Source organism: Pseudopodoces humilis, chromosome 8, assembly GCF_049639895.1.
Source record: "Pseudopodoces humilis isolate 2021_Gansu_Grassland_sample_001 chromosome 8, ASM4963989v1, whole genome shotgun sequence".
NCBI lineage: Eukaryota > Metazoa > Chordata > Aves > Passeriformes > Paridae > Pseudopodoces > Pseudopodoces humilis.
In genome coordinates this window covers 13,010,966-13,036,210 of record NC_142207.1, presented here as the reverse complement: position 1 = coordinate 13,036,210, position 25,245 = coordinate 13,010,966, and the positions used below count along the sequence as shown (strand labels likewise).

The 25,245-nt window shown below is 39.4% G+C and overlaps 1 protein-coding gene across 3 annotated transcripts in view; it reads right to left on the bottom strand.

Annotated features, from left to right (window-relative positions):
* Positions 1-25,245, bottom strand: part of CNTNAP5 (contactin associated protein family member 5) — a 275,673-nt gene that overhangs the window by 193,893 nt on the left and 56,535 nt on the right. For all 3 annotated transcript variants that reach the window (XM_088058844.1, XM_088058842.1, XM_088058845.1), the window contains exons 2-3: positions 12,734-12,844; positions 5,194-5,387 (exon numbers count right to left, since the gene is read on the bottom strand). In XM_088058844.1, the coding sequence (XP_087914970.1) occupies positions 5,194-5,387; positions 12,734-12,844 (305 nt within the window). The remainder of the gene's footprint in view (positions 1-5,193; positions 5,388-12,733; positions 12,845-25,245) is intronic.

Below are 25,245 nucleotides of genomic sequence, written 5' to 3'. Positions count from 1 at the left end.
TCAAAATCTGTAATAACTTGGCAACGAAAACTTCTGGAAAACCTTGCTTCCCCCTGCAGCAAGACTCAATTGCTTTCTTCATTCCTACTTGAAAGTAGCAATTGGCTTTTTGTTTCTTCTTTTTCTTTTCTTAGAGCAGAGGTGATGGAAAAGAAAATAATCTGTAGATCCTTACCACTTAACACCTATTTGACTGGCAATAATTACTGTGCATAAAGGACTTTAAATATATCTTAATATTAGTACAGCAGGAAGCATTACAAGACAAGCAGAAACTCATTCTCTAACCCAAGCAAACAATGTGGGACTTCTCATTGCTACATGTGGAAATTTGCACTGGTCTTGCTTGGAGGGTGTTAGGATTAGGAGCTAAAAAATACTTTAGAATAAATTAGCACAATTAATAAATCTGACAAGAAGATTAATATTCTAACTATGTTCACAATAATTAACTCACCAAAACAGTTCCAGAGTCATTATCCAGCTAGGGTGGAATGGGAAAGTTTACAGCACCCCTGTAGATTTATAAGCCAATTAAGGGTGACCCTCCTCTAGATTTCATTAGAAAAGCCTCTGGTTCAGCAAAAGCTCACACGTGCAAGTAAGAAGTTTCCCAATGAAAGGGAATGCAAAGGATCTTTATCACCTCTATTAAACACTTTTCCTGATCCCCTGGAAATTACATATTCCTAGTGCATCCTCAGCCTCGTGCCAACTCTCCAGCCCTCGCACAGCATCCTCGCACCAGCGAGAAGCACAGCACCACTGGGGTACTGCATTTATTCCCTGCATGACCAAGGTCCAGCACTAGAGAAGCACTTCAGTTCTTGTGATGCAGCTTTGGGGTTAGGGCTCACAGCCCCTCTCCCACCCAGAGCCACCTTCTGCCTTCGATGTGCAGTGCACATGGATTTATCAGAATCACCAACCCAGTCAGCTGGTAACAGCTGACCATCACTAACCAGCACACTCCTCAATGTGCACTGTATGTGCATGGGACTGCACACAGTGTGAACTACCTCCTTGCTATCTATGCCATTTTCCCTCTTCACTGCCTTTCTGCACAGATTCATTGTTCTAATATAAAAGCTTCCTCTGCCGCTGTCAGAGCAGTCTCCCTTTATCTCCAACTCCACAACTTCCCCTTCTCCTTTCAAAACTTTGTATAAAGAACATCTCTTTTCTCCTTCTGCTGCATACATCTATGCCTGTTTCATCTCTTCCTTTGTACATTCCTACATAATTGTGTTTCTCAGCTTTGTAAAGTATTTTCCAATATAGATAGCATAAAAATTGCTATCTAAAATGAAATAGCATTGTATCACAACCCACACTTTTCTCCCGGTAAAATACACAGTTTGGACTGACTCAAGCTGTGATGTGTATGCAGGTAAAGCAAATTCTGAATTATTCAACACTTAAAAAGACTGAAAAATCATTTACTTGTTACAAGCAATAAGATTTATGTTTTATGTCTCTCAATCAATAGCTAGTGTGTCCACACATAGCTGATTTATCCATATTGAAAATATAATTATAAGTCTAGTTTGCTCTGAACCACAGAGTCCCTTTGTAACAAGATTATTTAAATACAAATGGGGTTGGAAAATTGGTTTTAAATGGCTAATCTGTCTTGTCTTCAACTCCAGCTGCAGAATTTACTAACATCATAAACACAGGCTGAGTGAAAACTTAAAAGGTTTTCTGATTCTCCTGCGATCTGTCTATGCAGTCCTCATTAACAGGGAAGTCGATGGGAGCTGTATGCAAGCCGGGAGAGGAGGATAATAAGCCTTGTAATCTCTATAAAGAGAAAGGGATTTTTACTGGTGATATGTCATATATGCTGGTGTGCAAACATCTGTCTTATTGGCAGCCCAATAAAGAATTTATGCACCCAGTCTCCGATGCACTGCAGAACATCTCTGCCATATGGATGGGCCAAACTTAGACCCACAGGGCTGGAAACAACTCCTCAGAGCATCAGAGCACTTGCAGTAGGGACCACCAGACATTCATGGGATCATTAAGAAAAGTTTCATATGGACATGTTTACTTGGGGATTATTGAAGGCCCTGCTATCTTCCTGTTGTTCCCACCCAATGTGGTCAATGTCCCCGTGACATGCAGTGGGGAAAGGCTGGGCCAGTGCATGCTCCTCCAAGAGAGCACTCCAGAATCACCCACTGGGAATACACCATGACTTTCTCTCTGAGTCATGCACATGCACTGGGAGAAAATGCAGATCAAATCTGAGCTGGGTTGAGTAGAAATTAAGGATTCGTAATTTGCCACCTCACCCTGATAGAGGAAACTACTGCCTTAAATTCTTCTTTTACAGACCATACCACCCAACCTGATAAAAAAAAAAAAATTGATATGGGGGTCTGGTTTGGGTTTGTGCTGGAAACACTCTTGATAATTGAGGGATGTTTTCATTCCTGCTGAGAAAAAAACACATTGCTGAACCAAAGCCAGCACAGATACAGATTCCCAAGTCTGGAACTACCACACTTGTGACAGATTGGCACAGTGTACACTGCCACAGACTGTGACAGTGGAGGCTATCCTGGGGGGGCTGCTTTCTCAGCCTTGTGAAATGGTCCACTACCTTAAGTCAAGGGCAAGGGTTCTCTCCTAGGGGTGTGCAATGCAGAACTTCCCTTACAGCTATTCAAGAGCCAGATGTTTAGGACAAGCACCATGTTGTGCTTGTCCTCATTTCATCCAAGGGTCTGAAAAAAACCTTTAACATTCAGCTGGACAGCAGACTTCTATGTTTCTTCTTAGTTACAAAAACCCTAAGGAAAGGATAACTGCCAATAAGAGAGAAACACTGCATAATTTGTAATTATAATTCTATACATGCTTCTGAAAGCCTCTTTGGCTTTCTTCTTTGTGCTCTGAATGGCTCTCTGGATCTAATTTAATTCAGTGAAGCAAATTCAATAGTGACAGGGAAGAAAAATCAACTTTTTCTTTAGTTAGAATAAAAGTTATACATAAGGAATTCTTGATCTTCATTAATTTCGTGGGTAGACACACAAGCTCCTAAGTGTTAATAAGACTTGCCAGTTTAGGTGGACTAAAGTGTCTAATGAAATGTCAAATGAGCCCACTTTAGATTTACATTATCAGATATTTCCACCAGGAAAGTTTGGCAAGGCATCCTAACAAATCCTTCAAGCCCCCGTGGGAACATGGAGCAAACGGTTCTTCTGGTCTGGAATTACATTACTGGCTCACTTGCTCAGTGTGACTCCTAGAAACTAAGGTGAAAGGAAAATTATCCAAATCCCTTGTTTCCTTTTCCACACCCAAAGTCTATTTAATTTTTCCTCAATTATATAGAAAATTATCCTCTGTAGCTTGCGGTGGCTTCCATTAGAACCATGTACAAAAATTATGTCTCCAGAAAGCAAGCATCCAGGTCTGCTGAGGCTTTGGAACTTCTGTCAGGATCTGCCCTGAATCAACTTCATGCCTTATTACTCTAGTAAAACAAGAGAGTCCAAGTTGCTCATAAATCCTACTTCACTGTTAAATGAATTGTTCTTATTCTCATGTGCAATACTAGGTGCTAGATATGAAACTCATAAATTAGATCCTTAGGGCATTAAGATTTCCTGTGGTAAATTCTATGTGTTGTCTTTTCAAGTTTCCCTTTAAAAAGAAAAATTTACAAAAGAAAATAAAAGTTCAAGTGTTTACAGAAAGAAAAGGACTGAAAAGTTTGACGTGTAATAAAAAATTAACTTGTTCTAATATAAAGTTTTAACAAGCCAAATAATATTTTCAGGCAAGGAAGTACTGAACTGACACCAAATCTCTAAAAATATCTCCGTATGGATTTCAGATTCCCTGGGGTGGAAGTCAAGGGACAGATTAAATGATCACTATATTCAATCCAAAATGAAATTCTACTGCTTTTAAATACAGACATACATACATACTTATATACATACATACATATATATATATATATATATATATATATATATATATATATATATATATATATATATGTACGTATGGGAGCAAAGACAGACTAACATAACATTTTAAGTGACAGGTGAAGCACTTGACAACTTTATGACCATCTTAGGACCAAAGTTGCTTTTCTAAGGGAAGAAGGATTTCATTAGCATTCCCTGAATCAAACCATGATAAAGCAGAGTGATGATACAATGGATTTTAGATGCACAGAAGTTCACAACCCTGCACATGTATCTCCACTGCCACCACGCACTTGGGGAAAAATTAAGCAGCCTTTCTCCCCTCTTCCTGCTGTACCCCAGCTCCATCACTCAGAGTCATCATGTTCTGGAAGCAAAACCTGCTTTTGTGACACAGCATTTAAACAAACTATTAACCAAAGAAAAAACGTAAGTCTACTTGGTTACACTTAACATGCTCCCCTTTATTTTTGTGCAGAACCTGTTTCTTTTAACAACATATATTTTCATGCTATCAGGGCAACTGATCCACAGAAATACAGCACATAGCATGGGGAGAATCCCACTATTTTTTACCCATTCACTAACGATTGACATTTTCTGTACAAAAGAAAGGCTTTTAAACTTTTCCATCCACACCTATGGTGCCACTGCAGCCCCAAGCACTCCTACTGACAGCATCTGGCACAGCCACACACTAAAATTGTGACATAGCAATGGTCAAGTCTGCATTAAAGTATTAGAAAAAGCCTTGATCACTTTAAGTGTGTCTCCTAAATCATCCCACAATCCATGCTGCAGCTCCAGCCTTCTCCAGCTGAGGAGCAATTTACCACCCATCTTCCTCAGCATGATCTCTCTTGTTCTGGCCAAACACATATAAAGCATAGAATTAATTTTCATCTTTCCTGGAGAAAGCACGGAGGTGATTAGCCCCATTTACCCTGGTGTGCCTGAAGCAGAGCCAACCCAGCACAAAAGCACACAGGTCATTTTAAGTGCCCTGATCATCCTCATAGTCTGAAAAACAATGTAGTCCTGAGGGTCTAAACTTGTATTACACAGACAGTCGGTGACATAACCCATTTAGATCAAAATGCCCCGTGGAGTCGCTCAGGTCTGCTCTCTCACCCCTGCAGCACTCCTTGGACGTGCAACCGGAGCTGCTCCTCCAGATGCCCGAATGAGCCTGAACCAGAGAGATCTGGGGCCAAAGGCACTGCCAGCTCAGACTCACCCAGACGCTGTCGTCCTGTCTGTACTGCCTCCAGTTGCGGCCGGTGTCGCTGAACATCAGCGCGTAGCTGGTCACCCAGTCCGAGCTCCCGTACCTGCCCTGGGTGGCCACCGCCACCACCTCCACTCTGTCTCCCAGATCAACCTGGAGCCACTGCTGCTCGTTGGACTCCAGTGGGGACCAGCCACCAGCTCCTGAAAGATTGGATGAATAGAATTTAGATGACCATGACAGCACAAAAAAATTATCCTTGATAAAGAACCACTAAATTATTTCATGTCATCACAGAGGACTTGAGCAAATGCATATTTTCATATTAGGAAATACACTACATGATGTGTGCTTCCATCAGGTTATTTCCATTAACCTAAAGCTCATGAGGAATTTTGAATTTCTAAGATATTTTAAGGAAATTTATTCTTTTTCAGCTGTACAAGCATCAATGAGATTGTTCAGTAACACACACACACACACAAAAAAAAAAAAAATCATTTCTATTCCCTCCTTGCAATTCTGGGAACGTGGACTTGTAACTTGCACTTTGCTTTGATATTTTCCTTTTTGCTATGTTCTGAAAGAAATGCAAAATGCTAGTTATTTTGATTTGAGCCCTCTTAAGTGTTTGAAAGAATGGTTTATTTACAGCTTATAAATGCATTTCAGATAATTTGTTGTAAAGCTAGAAACCATTTGATTGAACAACTAAAAGGACTGCCTTCACACTGGATAGTAGGCTGTCCCTGATACAAGCTTGTAATGAATGTTTGTCCTTTAAAAGTAAAGATTTGCACTATCCCTTGAATTCCTTTAGAGGTTAAACAGGACTGTGGTAACACCAAGCCAGTGAAACAGAACTGCAACCACTGCTTGCATTTTACCACTTTGCTCACCACAATAAATAGGAGATTATGGTTAAAATAATATCCAGACTGGAATATAATATTTTATCGTCTCCTGCTTTCTTTTACACCCTAAAATTACAGGCTATGCTTATTTTCCTTTAACTCGTTTCTCCTTGCACACATTTATTCTCTGCATACGCCCGGTGTTCAATTCAGCCTCATCAATAAGCATCCAACGCAGCTATGAAAAACACAAGCCACCAACCAAGTAGCCAAGACAGCCAATTTTTAAGCTGCCACTGCTTCTGCAACACAACACCTTTTCGTTTTGCCCTTATTAATGAAGTTTGGAAAAAGCACTCCAGTATGACTACAGTGAACACAATCACATTAGGAATAAAATTAACTGATCTGTCTCAAAGTTGCTCCATGAAAAGTTCATTGAAGTGAATAGAGTTGAAAGATTAATAAATATGGTTTCTATCAATTTCAAGAACTCTGCACTTTTACAAACATCTTGTTTTTCCTGGATGGCATTGTGCTTTTCAACTGACAACTGAAATCCCTTTGTCTAAGAATAGTCATAATTGTCATTATTTACAAATTATTAATATAGGATTTATCTGAACTCCTGAAACAGAGCTACATATATTCCATACCTGGAATGGAGTATTCTTCCTGTTCCCCTGCATGACCCAGCCTTCATTCCTCTACAAGAACTCTCCAGGGAAAAGAGTTTGCAACCAAACCAATGCATACTGCTTCTTAGTGCCATGATTTACCCTTTCCAATCACAACAGAAGTCTTCATCATCACTGATTATTTTACCTGCCTTAAATAGAATACACTCTCCTATGAGCATGCCATGAAACACCTAACGAGACTACTAGGAATTTCATCACTGATTTCTTCTTTAACTACTTCATAGCTCTTTTAACTCCATACCTATATATAGCTTATGTAAGACTGTAATACCTCCTGTTAACAGTCCTAACCACTGGGTTGTTTTTTTTTTTATTTTGATTTTTTAAGTGCCATATAGAAAGTATGTTGTCTGCCTTTAAAGTGCAGAGCAGTGTCTTTAAACTATAGAGCTGTATTCAAACACAACAAACTACAGATTTCTCCTACACACAATTGTGATTATTGTACACAGGAGCCAAGGGCAGCAAAAACTTCCTTTGGATTGTAATATCCAGTATCTAAAATAGACTCTGAACACAATAGTTGCTGCTTTTCCTTCTTTTTTTTTTTTTTTTTTCTCAGTTTTATTCTAGGAACTGATACGATATAAAAATATGCCTCAGAAGTTCTGGCAAAGTTGTTCCATTCATGACTCAAAAGAGCCTATTCTAGATGTTTTCAGCACATATTAAAAGAAAGTTAGCATTTTCATCTTTCCTTCATTCAACATAGAGAACAACAACTAGATGAAGGAAAATAACTTAGAGCAAAAATATTTGGTGACTTTTCCATTAAAAAAACACAAAAGCTTTACTTTCTATGTTCTAGTTTATACACAAGTTCTTGAGCCAAGCCAGTTAGCACAGATGTTTCCCAGTAGCATGTCAAACATCATAACTAAATATCTACTTTATGCTTTCTCCCTTCTGCTGCCAGAAGTGGCAGAAATGTGATATGCTTTCCATAAAAGTGTTTGGCTTTACTGTGCACTGCTATTTTCCAGCCTGAGCACAACACCACAGGCTTATAATTTTGAAGTCAAACAAATGATACACACTGAACAGAAATTTGGGAGATCTGTGCTGAGCTTGAGCCCTAAAATCATAGATTACATGGTGTCTCTGAACTGTATCTCTCTTTACATGAGCACATTTGTCTGCTGGGAACGTCATCTTTAGATGTAAGCAGTGCAGACACAGCAATGACACCTGCTCATAGCATCACCTCTCCAAAGCTGGTCTTGCAAGAAAGATATCAGTTACAGGCCATGTATTCACAGAACAGCAGCTGCTTCATATATTTTTTTCCTGTGGAGAAGAATGCCCACTGTGTTTCCCTCTCCCAAACCTTCCACCATTACCATTTCCACATGTGGACAGTAATTCTACTGCTAGTAAGAATGCAGCTGAAATCCCTGCAACAGTAAAGCTGCATTGGCTGCAGGACTGAGGGCAGAACTGAAGCTTTTCCCACTGGGTGTCTCTCACTTCCACTAATAAAGCAAACACGTAGCTTCTGCCTGCTTCTGTGGTTATCCCAAATCCTCACCAAACATGCTGTGAGTGCCAAAAATCAATAAATGTTCTTTTTCCTCCCCATTTACTCCATTATACAGAGCAGGTTGCAGAAGGGATACTGGCATTTCTTCCAGCACAGTCTGTGTCTGCACACTTCTTTCATGCACATCATTCCTGATAGTGTGTCAACAACCCATCCTGTACTTTTCTTAGTAAGTAGCAAAAAAAGCACAACCAAAGCAGAGCAACCATTTAGAGCCTTTTGCTCCTCTACCCACCTTGATGCTTGCCCTGTGGACTTTTTGCCAGCACAGGCCCAAGACAAAGGACAAGAAGGCTCTAACAGCAACAAGACAGGCTACTGAAAACACAACTTACAGGATATCAACTCCTCTGAACAGATAAAAGCATAGCCCAAGGTCTTTTTTCCTGCAATTGGGCACAAAGATATTGAAGAGGACCATATAGCTTTTACTAAGTGTGGCATAAAGGCAAACAAGACAAAAAATTTGGCTTTGATTATGCCCATCAGATCTGCACACCTGTTCTAGGTGTGCTGTCAAACTGCTTCTCACATAAAAAAGAGAGAGACAGGATGCTCAATATTTCCTCTTTCTGCCCACCAGGTTCCCAATGGTATAGACAGGATCCTGCACATTGTGCTACACCATCCTTCCTCACAGCTCACACATTTCACATCTTCTGGGGATCATTTCAAAGGAGGCATTCAACATGGTATTAGGAAAACACCCCAGTGGAAAAACAATACCACAGATATCCGACACACTGTTCATATTCTCCATGGCAACAAATCATAATGTTAGAAATATGTGGGGAGCAAGGATCTGATGGTTTCTCAGTTGGAGACACATATGATTCCAAAAAACATGATCAAATACTTTTGTTTCTTTTTCAGACTGTTTGTACATTTTGCCATAGTTGTTTCAAAAACTGCATTTAAGCCCAGTGTTATACAGTCAATGCTTTTTGATCTTCCCCAGAACTGCTCAGGATGCCCATACTTATTTTTAGTTGATTATTATAAAGCAAAGGGCATTATTATTTCCACCCTACATGCCTTACAAACAGCTCAAATGGCTTTATATAGCACTAAAAACTCCTGGACTTCCCACTGCAACTAAGTGCTTCCCTGCTGCAGAATTTTACTTTAATGCCCAGATCAAACACTTCCAGGCCAGAAAACAAATTCTTTTTGACATTATATATGCTTTATATTCACATACATAATTGCCTATACTGACTACTCTGGCTGAGAGCTAATAAGAACTGAAAAATCTTAGGTGATGCAGTCATACTGTAGCAATTTTCTTGTTATTTTTCATTATTTATTTACTGTATACAAAAAATATGATCAATCCCTCTCATGGGTAAATAATATATTTCATACCTCAGAATCATATTTATCAGAATTATACTAGCTCTTTAGCATTACCAGTACAGATTTATCAGCATTTTAATTAAGCACTTTCAGCTGTTCACACAAAGCTTTACTCATGGGTACTTTGTGTGTTTGTTTTTTTAAATGGCACATTCTACTACTGCAGGCCTTTTTTTTTTTTTTTTAACAACAGCCTTTTACTTATTGTTATCTATTACTGAATAAACTTGATGAATTAGAACTTTTTGTAAATAAAGGCCTGGGTTGTTCTTTACAAATTCATCTTCACTTGTTGCATTCATGTTTACATTAACAAATATATTCATCTGGCTTTCTACCCAGAGGCTCTGTTCCTTGCAGCACTGTCTTATCAATTACAATCAAAGCTAAGCCAGCTCATCAAAGCATTCAACATTATCAGAAAGCCACAGCCCAGTCCTTGTTAGGAAACGTTATTTCCTGTAAAGATATCTACTATTTGCATTCAAGTTACAAGTCTATGAAAGTTTCTACAGCCACCCACCTACCACTGCTTGCTCCTCCAACCCAAGGACAGGAACTGCTCTGGCAAGATCAGACTTGGTTCTCTTCACAGCAGCTGGTATAGGGCTAATTGTGCTGGAAGCACAGTTATCTCTGTTGACAATACAGAGCTGTTTCTGTTGTGGCTGAGAACTGCTTACACATAGGCCAAGGCCTTTTCTGCTCCTCACACCACACCACTAATGAGGAGGGTAGGGAGAAGCAAAATTTGGGAGTGGACACAGCCAGGACAGCTGACCCCTACTGACCTCAGGGATATCCCATCCCATATAGCATCATGCTCAGCATTTAAAACTGGGGGATGAAGGAGGAGGAAAAGGGGGATGTTCAGAGTGATGGTTTCACTTTTACTCTTGTGATTCTCTCCCCCATCCCACCAGTCAGAGAGAGTGGCTGTGCAGGCCTGAGCTGCTGGGGTTTGTCCATGACATGTGCCCAACATGGGCCCCAAAGGGCTCGAGATAATTACAGATTTGATTGGAATGTACTAGATTGAATTTACAGCTGTTACTGCTAGTTAGCTATTAATCAGCAGCTTCTGTGTTTGCCACGGGGCTTGCTTCCCTTGTTTATTAGAGTCTACTGCTCATTAGTAGCTACTTTTTGCTTTTGCTGCTTGCTGTACTGCTCATCATCTGACTGCTGGGCCTGGGAACATTTTGGTAACAGCAGTGCCCATGGCCCTGGGCTGGCAAGTGGCCAGGGCATCTCTGCTGCTCCTGTGCACTGGGCAGGCTGGAACTCCAGTGTGAACTCGAGCCAAAGGGGCTGTGACCTGTGGACAAGTCCCCGTGGCAAAAGGACAGCCCAGGTGTCTGTGGCAGTGAAGAAGCCCATGCCAGAGCACGTACATCTCCAAGAGCCTGTGGCTGTGGTTACATCTGCACCACAGCTGGTACCTCAGAAGGGGCTGTGGTCCAAGGGTAAGTTCACACTGGAGGAGGTACTCCCTTGAAGCACCGTGCTGTGCACGAGGCCATGCTGGAGCATGTCAAAGCGCATGGCTGTGACCAAGCCCACCACAAAGCAGGGACTGCAGCCATGGGGAAGGCAGGAGCAGGTTTACTTCTGAAAGGACTGTGGCTGTGGGTAAAGCCATTCTGCAGTGAGCATCTGTGTGAGGATTCATTGTTTTTGGGGGTTGCCACAGCCAAGTCCCCATATGAACTCTGCTGCCATTACATCTGCACATTCCTACATAAGCCCATGCATAAAAAGAATTAGACAAGGTACAGTTTTAGCTTCTAGGTCCCTGTGTTGGCTTCAGCTCATCAGTTATCACATAAGCACTCAAAACATTAAGAAAAAGTTGCTGAAATCAAGCCCTTACATAGCCCATCCTTTTCCCATGACTAGTGCTAAAAGACAGCATGGACTTTACCAATGTAATAGTGGATTGCTGGAAAACTACAATATCTTCCCCCTCACTACATGGCAAAACTACTGTGGGACAACTAACTATGACCTATTTCAATTTCTGACCTTAAATTGAAACTCCTGTCATAATTTCCAACATTGTTAATTGTCTCTTTAATATAGAGAACAGCCAGAGCTTGACTTGCAATACTGATTTTGAACCTCTTCTTCTTTTCTACAGATAAAATTAGCTATTAGAGCCATCTGCACAAACATATAAGCATAGCTATTGACCATCTCAGCCAGCAGTTGGAGACAATGGCAGGGCAAATTCAAATATCTTGCTCAATGTTTATAACATTCTTTTGTTAAGCAGTTACTATATAACCTTTTACTTGCTGAGGAACTCTGGTTCACGAGATATAAATATGATATTGTAACTCCCATCTAACACCTCTTTAATGGCCAAGCAACTCCTTACCATTAGTGCCAAGCATATAAGAGAGAGTCCTTTACTGTCTTTCCATAGATTTATCAAATGGTGTTTGATTAAAAAACATTTCAGGGATGTTTAAGAATGAAAATTCTGATTTATTTTCAATTGAGATCTTTTTTTCTAGTAGTGATCTTTCTAGTGTTTCCTAAAATGAAATTCATAGGTAATACGATAATGCAGGGCCTTCCACTTTTAGAGGTTCTACCTTGGAAACAAGGTAAGAGCCAACAACCCAAATTTGCAACAGGATATCAAATAATATCCTAAATACTGCCAACTTCTCCTTTCTGGTACTATGCTTCAAATTAATAGTTCCACCTCATTATCTGGACCTCAAACATTCTTAATGGCAAATGTCTGAAAAGTTGTCTTTCACATTCACTATTTCTGCAGAGTTGTGCAATCACTGAATTCCACTGGAATTTTATACCTAGTTGCTATTGTCTTCAACACCTACATTTTAGAACAGTGTCTCAAACCTAAGGACCTTTAAACTCTTTAAAGAAGTGGAGACCTTCAAAATTAATAGAAGCTTTCTATAATAAAGGAGGAAATTGTTCCTACATAGCTCACTCTCAGGAGCATAAATTAATGGCTCTATTCAGCTCGGCTCTGAATGCACTACATACAAACAGCATAGGAAGTTATTCTTTGTAAAAGTGATTAAAATTAATAGTTTAGGCATTTCATACTGCAACCTTACCATCTCGCCTGTTGAGTTTTGCAAAGCTGGGACTGTGAGTACTGAAGAGCTCAGAGGAACTGGTAAGGGCAGCTGAAGGTAAGGGAGATACCAATGCATCATCACAATTATCTAAAAAGGAAAACAAAAAAACAAAACACACAGAGGTCATCATATGAGCATCACATATGCCAACTTGTGCTATCTGCAGGTGGTGCTTTCTCTACTGAGTAGACAGAGAGTGGACACACAGCACAATTGTGTTCTAGTTCATATATAAGAACTGAAATTAACCCTGCAGAATGTTCCAGTCTGGTGGGACAGCAACCACATGAGAGCTGCTGCTAAGAGATCAAATGCTTAAAAAACTGGAAGATCTTGTCCTTTCAGTGAATGAGATTTGACTGTCAACCCTGCAGTTAAAGAGGGTATCGACTCTTATTGCAAAAACCGCTGAAATAGCGCAATAATGCCCTGACAGACCTTAGAGAACACCCCAGGTGTTCTGTGTCCAGTACAGCTTTTCCACAGAACATGTATGTAATGTAGGAGTTACAACTTTGTATTTCTGTGGGGAGGTGACACACAGGAACATGCCACAGGGGCTTTTGCAACATGTAAAAGTGTGTCCTATGCTTCACATGTGTCTCAGGCACTAAATTCTCAAAATCTGAACATCTCCGTCATTTCTCCCCCAAGCTCACACAAATGTGCAGGGCCAAATTAGTTTTGTTCACTCACATGAGCAGCCTCTACGTTTCTCCTCTCTTTCTTTCACCTCTTCTTCTGAGGACAGAAGGGATATGCTAACACTCAAGTGGAATTTTTGAGCCCATAATGTTTGAACAGGGATGGAATTAAATAAAGTAAATTTTCTCATTTCAATGCTGTCACATAAACACTCAAGAACATAATGTGAGGTTTCAGTAGGGAATAATAATAAATCCCTCTCATTTTTAATTGAATCTCCCATGGAGCAAGCATGGACCTAATTACTGGAAAAGACCCACAGGTCACCAGGATCTCAAGCCACCACTGTGTTCTTGCATTCAGAGAGTAAATCAAAAGACAAAGAATAAAAGCAAAACTTGCTTGATAGTTATGAAAACAAATTTAGATTATTCTAAACCTGAGTGATACATTTTCCATATTGAAACAGATTACATTAAAGTATTTCTCACCTCTTTCTACAATGACTCTCTAAAACAATCCAGATACTTTTGCAATCAAAAAACTCTATATGAAAGTAAATCAATATAATCAATACAATTTGTATCCGTGCATTGAATGATGGATCTCAAAACCCTTCCTATCTCTCTGATTTCCAACAGTAAAAAGGCCTAGAAAAATCTGTGAGATATATAAATTAGGGACGGGTCTGCACTGATGTTGTAGCCACAAGGATAATTAGCCACCAGAACAAACATCATGGTCCTGAGCAGATTCCCTATGACTTACACCCTTTGAATCTCAAAGAGAACTTTTGAAGGGTCTGTGGAGTGCCAGTCTCCTGATCTGCCAGATCAGGCCAGAACCGTTCTATTTGTACTTAAAATATATCCCAAACAAATCAACTGTAAATTGTGAGTCTTAAATTCACTCTCACTCATGACCTGAACAGAGATTTAAACAAAGATTGGAAATGTTGAGTTCATGAGGGCACTGAATTCACCCAAACTTCTACATTCTAAAAAAACCAGCAGAGGGGTTGGGAACCTCTCAAAAGCAGGTCCAAGATCCTAGTGGACAGATCTACAGGACTATTCAGCAACACTTAAAACATGAGGCTGGAAAAAATTGAATGCAGATATTTTACTTTAAACAGTGTTTAGACTGCTGGCTTTCTTCAGTTCCCTGTGGCTGCTCCTGGGCCATAAGAGAACTCAGCACATCCATCAGCCTGTGATCCAGCTGTCCATCATTGTTCCCCAAAGGTAGGACTGAGGTACCAAGTATCTCAGCATCACAGCAAGAGGAAACCATTTCAGAGCAACACATTTAAGGTTTGCCCTGGGATCTCTAGAGGCTCCAGGCTGAGAAGTGACAATTAGCTCCTGTAACTATGAGATGCTTTGTCTAAATATCCATATCCTTTGCTTCTGTCCCAATGCACATTCATATGTATCTCTGCTGCTACAGCACTGCAACGTCATTTCCACAATAAATTCCAGGATCCTTATTTTGTTTTGGTCCAAAAAAAGAAAGAAAAAACAGCTGAACTACAGCTAGGAAACTTTCCCTGAATTAATACCTAGCTGTAAAATCATGTAAGTTGAAGGTTTCAGGATTTAGGACAGCATTAAGAAATTGATGATAGTTCTGAGAGCACCAGGACTAATACAGCCCAACTTTCAACAGATAAGAGAGTAACTATTGAATGATTCAGAGTACATGCAGGAATTTCCTCCAAGTGAAGATATTTTTGAATGGATACTCTGACAAGATGTAAGGTCACTCTTCTGCCCTTCACTCAGTCAAAATTAACTTTGCACTGGGGGCTGAACTAAGAGTTCTACATGCACAGACCTACAATGCAGAATATGGCACAGATTTAATACACCAAATGAAATTCCAGAGTACAGCAAAGTGCTTTGCATGCACCAGTCAACTCGTACGCGCACAACAATCCAGATCATTTGCAGAACAGGTTTGATAAATCTCGTCAGAGACCCAACATGTACACATTTGAGACTGACATCTTTTTGTAAAACTTAGATGAAATAGAGTACAGAGTTCAAAAAGGTGGGATGTGCATGTACAGTGAGAGTCATTCCATTGGCCCTGCTTCCATGAGAAGGAAATATGAAAAGGAAGCAAACCAACCCCCAAAGATACACCTGTCAAGATTAAAAAACTCTCCAATAAAGGATGTTATTATCATGCTTCCTTTTGTGATGGATGCAGACAAGAAAGAGAGGAAAAAATTTTGTGCTTATGCAAGATGAGAGAAAAGCCATGGTAAAACCAAAAGCAAAACCAGCATATCCTGATCCCCACCATATAATCCCAGCACAGACATTTCAAGAGGCTTCATACCCCCCATTTGATGTGAAAAAAAAATATTATTTCAGGTGCTCCCACATTTACAGCTCCTTACCTATGGTTCCTGACCTATTTCTCCATTTGCTTTGGAAGTCTGCCTGTCAGAACAGGGACTTTGCTTCTTGGAGTTAAATGCATCATACCTATTAAAACACTGGTTGTAACAATGAATAATTCTACACTACAAAACGTTTTAAAACATCTGGAAACTCACAAAAGCGCATTTACTAGCCAGTTGTTCAGTCGTTTTCTCCTATGTTTTCCTTGACAAGATAATTAGCAAAGAAATAATGAAAAATAGGGTCTAATTGTACCTATAAACCAACTTCTTCATGCAAACCATGCAACAATACAGATGTTGATTTGCATTTGAGAAAAGGGTGCTGACCTTGAATATGCCAACTTCTGAAAAACAAGCAGCTACTGACAGCATTTACAGTGTCATGAGTATTACTAGAACTTTCATAAGCAATCTTCCTTAAGGAATTAAGAAAAATAGTTACATATATCAACCTGAATTTTCAGGGTTTTATTCACTAATGATTCTTAGAAACTAATGACAAAACTAACAAACCCCCCCCCCAAAAAAGAATGCTAATGTTAATGTATTATCTTTTTATTTTCATACTATAAAGTTGTTTTATTGATTGATTTTGATTCTTTTTCTTGTAGCTTTAATTACCCTCCAAATAAAAACAAGGCAATATCATCTCACTCTGCCCATGTATTTTAATTTTTTACAGAATGCTTTGGACAATCCCACAAATAGAAATGTTATCAGTTCAAAATCATTCAATTAACATTTAGACACTAACTCTTATGCTTCTTTGAAACATACCAGATAATACCAGCTTTAGCTAATAGTACATAAGATGGAACTTCAGAGAAGGCCAATGGCCCAAATATCAGAATGAGCTCTCTATGTTGTGAAGGCCTTCAACATCTGTGATATGTATGAAAAAAAAACTGAAAAACTTGTATCCAAGTCCTAGAGAGACTAGGATGTGCTCCTGAAGAACAGCAGGTTTCTCAAATACAACTAAAGTATTAGCAAAAAAGAGTTTGCACAGAAATCAGAGATTCAGACTGACTTTACTAGTTTTTCCAGTACACATTTCACACTGGTGATGGTAGGCTTGGCATGATCCAGTTTATAATCTTCAAGGCTAAGACAGCCTTCATCAGCAGCAATTGGAACACATTTAGAAAGTTCATGATTAGTGGGCACTGAAGATATTTAGAAAATCACAAACCCCAGGAACCCTTCATGGTCACATTAATGCTTCTTAGAGCAGGTCCTCTGCAGAGCATCAATCTCTGGAACACAGGCAGGGTCATTACAGGCCCAAACTTAGATGTGTTAACAATCCTCTCCTGCTCCTATTTACCTGGTTCACCTGAACAGTCAGTGGGATAAAACACATTGATTTCCACTTGTGAAGGCCATCCAGAAAGACCACTAACACTTCCTGAACAAAAGCTCTGATAAAGAGGGCACCTTCAGTGAAACATCTCCAGACCCTGGGCTCCACAGATTTTCCAAACATCAGCCTCAAACTGCTTTTGGTACTGCTGTACCTTCACCAGGACCAATGTGCAGAAAATGCTGCGAAGTTTGTATTTCTTTTTTATGTGGTAGTACATTGTTTGTCATGATCTCCTATCATTATAATAAATAATTACTTATACTTAATCTCATACCACCATCAAGCAAAGTATTTGACAAGGCACAGTAAGACTCAGATCTATGCTGCAGCTACTCTATTAGCAACCATAAACCTCACAAAATAATTATAAACATTGTGAGAGCAGCACCCAGAGTAGGAACATGGGACTGGTGTCATCCAATGAGGCAACTGAGGGAAGGGTGGGGGACAGGAGATAGCATGCAAACTATTAACAGAGCCAAAATTGCCTCCTCTTTGCAAAATACAAAAATTGAAGATGCAAAAGGAGAGAATTATAACCCAGAGAATGGTGTGGTTAGGTCCCATGATGGAGTCCAAAAGACAAATTCAGAAGAGCAGAGCTGTCATGCCTTCTGCTCTATCCCATGGTAAATAAAAGCATTTTAAGGGGAGGTGCCCTCTGCAGGTGTTCTACTTCAAGAACACAGGGCCTAGCACATCACCAAAGAGCTCCTGAAATAGACCTTGCCCATACATTACAGCTCTGCTGAAGCAGATGCAAGAGGTGCAGTGAGGGCACAAGTGCTTGTGACCAGCTGTGCAAAACCCTGCCTGAGCCACAGTCCCTGAATTTCAAAGGGAGTTTAACAAAGGCTTCACAGAATCACAGACCTTTTGCACACTGATGGCTATTTAAATACAGATTTGTCCATTTTATAATCAACATGAAGGAGATTTCAGGGTAAACCAGAGGCCTTGTAGCTTAGTCTCAAAAAAGTCTCACTGGGAAATTAAAGGTATATTATTTCGGTGAGACTTTTGTTGCCAAGATATAATTTTATTCATTATTAAAATACCAGCAGAGTTACAGACGGTACTGAAGTTAAATTGCGTGCATCACTTTGATTGCAATTGTAAATTGTCTCTGTACTGGGATTTGAAGTTGAAAAGATTCACTGGTATTTATAGGCCAGATAAAATTCCTTTTAGCATTACCCACTTAATGGCATACTTTGTTTTAAAGATGTAAACCATGTGTTTTGTACTATGCCTCTTGATAGTCCTCAGGAGTGACCACTGATGCCTTTCACTTCATCTGTTTTTCTCCTGCCTTCTGTAGGTACAATTCTCCTTTGAAATGGCAAAAAATACATACTTGGCCTTACTGTGGAAATTAACCTTTGCTGTTATAGCCCAATGAAATATACATGCATGGAGGAGGAGGAGATTGTGTGAGGGGTAAAAAACATCCATACACAAAAGACACAGGAAGTGCAGCAACATGGAGTATGGCTGCAGACTTGGAAGAGATTGGGAGATTATTTCTGTATCAATGGTCCCCACAAAAAGCCTCTCACGGGAACTACCACCTACATCTAGGTTCTACTACCAATTTAACAACCTTAGTAAATGATGCTTGAAAACATGACGAGAAAAATAAAATAAACCCCAAACAACCTGTTTTTCTGCAAAAATAAATTTCTTCTTTTTTCCTTTTTTTTTTTTCTCCTAGAGACTGGCTACACGTACATGCACAGCTGTGAACTCCATCTGTTAGCTGAAATGCATGGCATATTTTTCAAGATATAAGACACTAGAGAAAGTACTTAACAACACAACGTTCCTTTTTCTTTCCGCGCTATACTGCAAATAAACGTCAATAGTTAAGCTAATCATGAGCTCTTCCAAAGCAACTGTAAATTACATAAGTGTTCTTTCATATGCCCGTAAAGACATAAAAGTATTACTCAATCAGTGCATTTATAGAGTATCTGTTATTACACAGTGTGCACGTATAACCTTGTCTCACAAAAAGTGGTCAAGTCTGATTTTGAATGACTCAAGGGGCTCTCATAAAACTGATTCAGTATTGGGTCTTATTTTTTACTGAAACAAGCATGTCTGCCATGTAACTCCTACTCACAATAATGAAGTAGAATTGTGTTTGAGGAACAGAGCAACAGGGCTCAAACTATGAATTTCAAATAGCCATCAGTGCAGTTCCAGTAAACTAATATGCAGAAGCAATTCTTGTTGAGAGGGTGAAAGAACATCAGACTAAGCCAATTACCAACAAAATATAGTTAAAGAAGAATGATCTGAAGTTAAGGGAAGAAGTATTCTCTGATTTCAGCTCTGTCATAGTCCATGTCATTTAGGTGAGTCATGTCTGCAGCTACAAAATGAAGGTACCATCCCTTTATCTTATACTACATGCTTCTCATTAGATCAAAGGCTTGTTGTCAGACAGGAATGAGCTGTTGTCAATGAACAGCAAATCCATCACAGAAATCAATTTTTGACACTCAAAAATTACTGAAATTTCTCTATATGGAAAACAAAAAAGAGCCACAACAAAAGGATGTGCTGACTCAGCCTTCCAACATTTATATTTCAATAAACAACCTGCAAAAGCATATTATTGTCCAAAGCTGTGATTTACTCTCAGCAGGTGCAACAGCTGTTGCCAGAGATTCTTACTATTTTCTTCTCAGAATATAATGCTTCTTGTGCCTATTTGCCTCTCCTTTCCACATTTCTGATATCCTGTTAATGTAAGAGTGCTTTGATCTTTGACCCAAGAGCAGAAACCTACAAAGCTGACACAACAGATGAAGCAAGTTTTATACCTGCAGTCTGCCCTTTTGACATTTAACACACTTTAGGGAAGAGACAGTATAAATCCCCACACACCATGGTAGGGAAATGTATCCTGAGATTACCTTTCTGTACAGGAAAACACAGGTAAGTGAATTCGTCAGCACAGGGCAGGTTTTGCTACATTATGGAAAATAAACAACCTAATAACATGGAGGTCCTTTTCTCTGACCACACAGCATCACATCATCACAAACACTTTCTTTATCTTGGCCTAGATGAGACTTGCTACTCATTCATTTCAAACAAAGTTTGAAAGTTTATATATGCCAAAGATCAAGATGTCTTTTAACATTTCAGAAGTTTTAGCAGCACTCACAAAAAGAGAAACTTGATGCCTTTCAAAAGCATCAGACTTTGCTACAAGCATGCTCTGTTCACCAGAGGCCATCACTGAAGGAGTTCAGGGCACCATCGATTAAGTCAGGGATTCTAAGAAACAGAATAGCATTTGCCTTAAGATACCATAATATAATTAAAACAACACTAAATTTGCAGGAAAAATGTTAATGTATGTGCACCCACCAGCAAGGCTGCCAGGATCATTATTAGAAGAAAAACACAAGAATGATCAGAGTCAGCTGTACTGAGTCCTGTAGACATTCACCTACAGAAAATTAAAATGCAGAGAGGGTAAGGCAGATTTTCTGCTGATGTTACTCAGTGTTAAAATTGTTCAGGAATTCATTTGTGAAGCAGTTTTTCTAAGTTTTACAAATACAATTTTTTAAATTGAATATAAATACCTGTTTCACTGAGAATAAGGTTTATTGAGGAAAAACCCAAACAAACAAGCAGGAGAGAAATAGGAAAAATATCTGCACAAAAGCAGCAGAACATAGGTTATCATGATGGCTAGAACATGAAAACCAGTTTGGGAAACACAAGTGCTTTATCTGCAAGTGGGAGAAATTACTATTTTAGATAACTAACACCACTAATAAAAAAATATCCATTTTCTAGTAAAATTTGGAAAAAGAATAATTTCAATTATTTAAGTAGAGCCATTACATCTTCTAGCACTCAATATTCAGCCAAATGAGACAGAAACATCATTCTGACTACTTAGGATCACAGAACAGAATCACAGAATCATTAAGGTTGAAAAAGACCTGCAAGAGCATGGAGTCAGACCTTTGACTGAACATCACCACATCAGCTAAGCCAGAGCACTGCTTTGTCCAGTCATTTCTTGGACACTTCCAGGAATGGTGACTCCACCACTTCCCTGGGCAGCCCATTCCAATGCTCAACCACCTTGTCAGTAAAGAAATTCTTCCTAATGTCCAACGTGAACCTCCCCAGGAACAGCCGAAGGCCATTTCTTGTCTTGTTACTGGCTTTTTGGGAGGGAGGCTGATGCCCACCTGCCTGCAACCCCCTTTCAGATAGCTGTAGTTAGTGATAAGGACTCCCCTGAACCTTCTTTTCTCCAGGCTTTTCTCCCACCTCTCCAAGCTGAGGAATCTTTCATATAGATGGACATTTATGCTATTCCCCACAGTTTGAGTCACCTCCAAATTCAGTGTGTTAGTGGCAGCACTGCTGCAAACTTCAGTGGAGCATCTCAACACCAACTGCTTATCACCAGCACACCTGTGACCATGGACACCTAAGATCAGGCCTGTAAGACTCTGCTGCCTTTGTAGAGATGCACAGTGTTAGCTGAGGTACCTTAGAGATGTAAAACAAGAATCCAATTACCATGACAGGCTTCCTTTTGAGGAGTCACACAATTTTCATTAATTCACGGATTAATACAATAAGGAAAATTAAGGAAGAATCAGCCCTTTGTAAGTTCTTGTCTTGTCCTGCTTCCCCAGCACAGTACCATGGTTTGCAAACTCCCAGTTTCTTTTAAGTCACACAATTTACCCCCACCTTGGAGCAAGATCCAGGAGTATCTGCATGAGTGTGATGTCTCATTCCCATTTTTTCTCTTTTTAAGCCAACCACTGCTTCAGAAAAGCGATGAGGTTAGACAACATCCGTCATGTCGGAAACTCAATCAGGCCGCAGCTTTTGCCTTCCTAAAGATTTTTCTGCTCTGGTTCCTATGGACCTCTATGGAAAAGGGCTCATTTATACAGGCAGACCTTGTAAAGACTTTCAGACAATGCCATAACTTTGTCTGGTAAGGTTATACTGTGCACATCTAAATTTAGAGCTGCTATCTGTAAGCAAACAACAGAGGCAGATTGTGGAATGCTGATGAATTTCACAGGCAGGCCCAGCTCACAATGCACAGCAATTTAAAAGCCATCAATAACCAAGAGGCTGTCCCATGAATTTTCAAATCAATCATGATAAAATGAATTCAATTTTTATTTTCCCTTTGAATCTTTGGTGAATTCATGGATAAAACTAATTAAAGGGGAAAGAATACACAGCATGGGATTCACTGAATGTGTTCTATTTGGAGGAGTTCACTAAATGTTTTCAGTTTGGAGGAGAGTCTCTGTGCAACATGCAGGATGGCACACTGAAAACCAATTATAACTCTGAGAATTTCAGTGCATCCCATAAGGCTGAGAGAATGTTCAATTTGCAGGCTGTGAGCAAGGATTAACAGAGATGAAGGCAGCAGTAAGTGCCCATGTACCATTGCATTTAAATGTAATGTCATTTCAAGGGATGATAAGTAATCATTTCATGTCTCAATAACCTCCAACAAAAATGCCTTATTTAGCCCCGAAACACCAATTTTTAAGACTCTTCTATGCAAGTTAATGGTTTAGATAAGGGACAGGACTGAAAAAAGTTGAAAATTCCCATTCTAAAGCAAGGTGAATGCAGCTTTGATGTCAGTTTAAAGATGAAAATTTTCTTCCAGGCATTTCTTAGGGCACTGTGTTCTCTCTTCATCAGTCACAGTGGCATTTCTAGTGCCACAGGAGAAAAGAAACATACAGATCTCAGATTTAACATGATAGCAAACAAGCAAGACAGTTTATACACAAACTTTTCTAACTACCCATGATTATGTTGAGTATCTGTATTTGAGACTATATTGATGCTGCAGTCTTCATTACAAATTTATGAAACCTTAGGCTCTAATCCCATGCTCTGGGCAAGACTCATGGCACTGTATGACCACAGTCCTCAGCCTTTACATCACTCTAATTCCGGCCCATAACTCAGACCCACTTCAGCATCCCTATCATTGTATTTTCTTTGAGGTGGAAGGTATTTCCTAACCCTCTGAAAAACATGTCTGCTAATTATCATGATAATTTCAATCCATATAGTGATTTCTGCATAATTTTCAGAGACAGACATAACTCCTGGATTTAACACAGAACACTGGAGGGAGAGGAGAAAACTTACATAACCTATGTGAATACAGAGTAAGAGAAAAAGAAGGGAAAAGGACATATCCAGAACAAGCAGGACTGCCCACATGAGGATTGCATGCATGAGAGCTTGTTCTGCAGAAAATCCACATACATTAATAACAATTAAAAAATAACAACTATAAAATACACTAAGGATTGCAGCGCAGTATTTCTTTTACTTGTGAGTAAACAAAACCAGGCATTCTTCACTTTGAAAAACAGTGAAAATTCAAGCAACTAAAAAGGCAAAACAGTGAAATTCAACAGGATGGCAGTTTTGATTTAAAGTATTGATTAATGTATCAGTTTGAATGCCAGCAAAACTCTAGCAGTCAGCTACCTTTTGTTTTGTCTAAAGAGGCCATTTTTCACCCAACAAGGAAAAACATTCACTTTCAATCAGTAGTCCTCCTTGTGAGGAACTTTGCAGACAAAAATATATAAAAGTCTCAGTTAAACATAACAAAACCAAAAAAACAAAAACAAAAAACCACCCAAGAAAAAGAAAAAAAACCCACAACTGAACTCCTGTATTTCATTGTCCCCTGCCACAAACAGTATACAAACCTGAGCCATCTTTGCATCTTTACCATAAGAAGCCTTTCTAGATACAGTTGTCAGATGTGGAACAATTTGGGTAATAATTTGATAACTTTATTTTCAGATATGGCAAACAGTCAACTCCCCCATGCTCCCTAATTGCACATCATTTTGTTTAGACAGATCCAATTCCTTCCATACTGAATGAATAGTTCAAATGCTTTCACATATAATTATGGCTCAATCTAGACATACTTTTTAAAAAACAAAACAACTGTATATATTAGGGTAATAATCTTTTAAATAACAGAGGAAAGCTCAGCTGTGTATTTTCTTACTTTAAATCAAATTCAGATCTTGCTGGGATTTCTGCTGGTTCACATCCCATTTTAATACACAAACTCCCACAGGTTTTATCTCTTCAACAAAGCAATGGCTCAGGCCATTAAAGGTTTGTTTTATGCCCCTCTCAATCCCTTGAGATAAATACAAATTGATGTTTATTTTGAGCCTTTTGAAATCTGAATAATTTCTGCAAAGTCCTGCAGCCCTGAAACTAAAATCTAATTACCTGAAAGTGTTTGCAGATATAAGTATACATTCAAGCTCTCTCTACTATGTGGCAAGCTTTTTAAAGATCAAAGAGTTACCTCTAGCCTTGAGGCTCCTTATTTGAAAATGCACGTTAACAATTTAATGGTGTCGCATTCCAAAGCCCTAGACATTGCTTTGAAAACATATCCCTCAGTGGTGGAAACAGCTTTCCCTGCTGCTACCACTAATCAAAGGAATGGGAATATGCTCCAACAATGCCTCCAACACAAGAAATGCAAAGCCTGGTTATCCCACAAGCAGTTATTTGGAGCATCATAACCCAGTGCATCAGACCAAAAGGCGAAAAAGGTCTTTCCCTTCAATTTTGCCCTGGAGGAGTCAACAAGCAGATCTTACTGCTTTCCTTGCCATTGAAAAGGGTCACTCATGAAACTCAGAATCAAAGAGTGGTTGAGGCTGGGAGGGAGTCCAGGAGATCACACAGGGTTCCCTACAGCAGCTTGCCCAAGACCAGGTTCAGACTCACATTTGTCTTAGCAAGGCTCTTCCCTAATCCTTAAGGGCAGCGAAACAAGCCTGAGTTTGTAGATTCAATAAGTCTATCCCTTCATACAACAAAATGTGGTATTCTGGAATAACAAAGTTCTTGTGGTGTCCTGATGGGCTTTAACGTAGACAAACTCTATGAAAACTTTCCTTCTGTGTCCTACTAAGCTGAACAGAGTCAGGTGAACTTCAGATAAATTATTTTTCCTGGACACAAGAAAAACTTTAA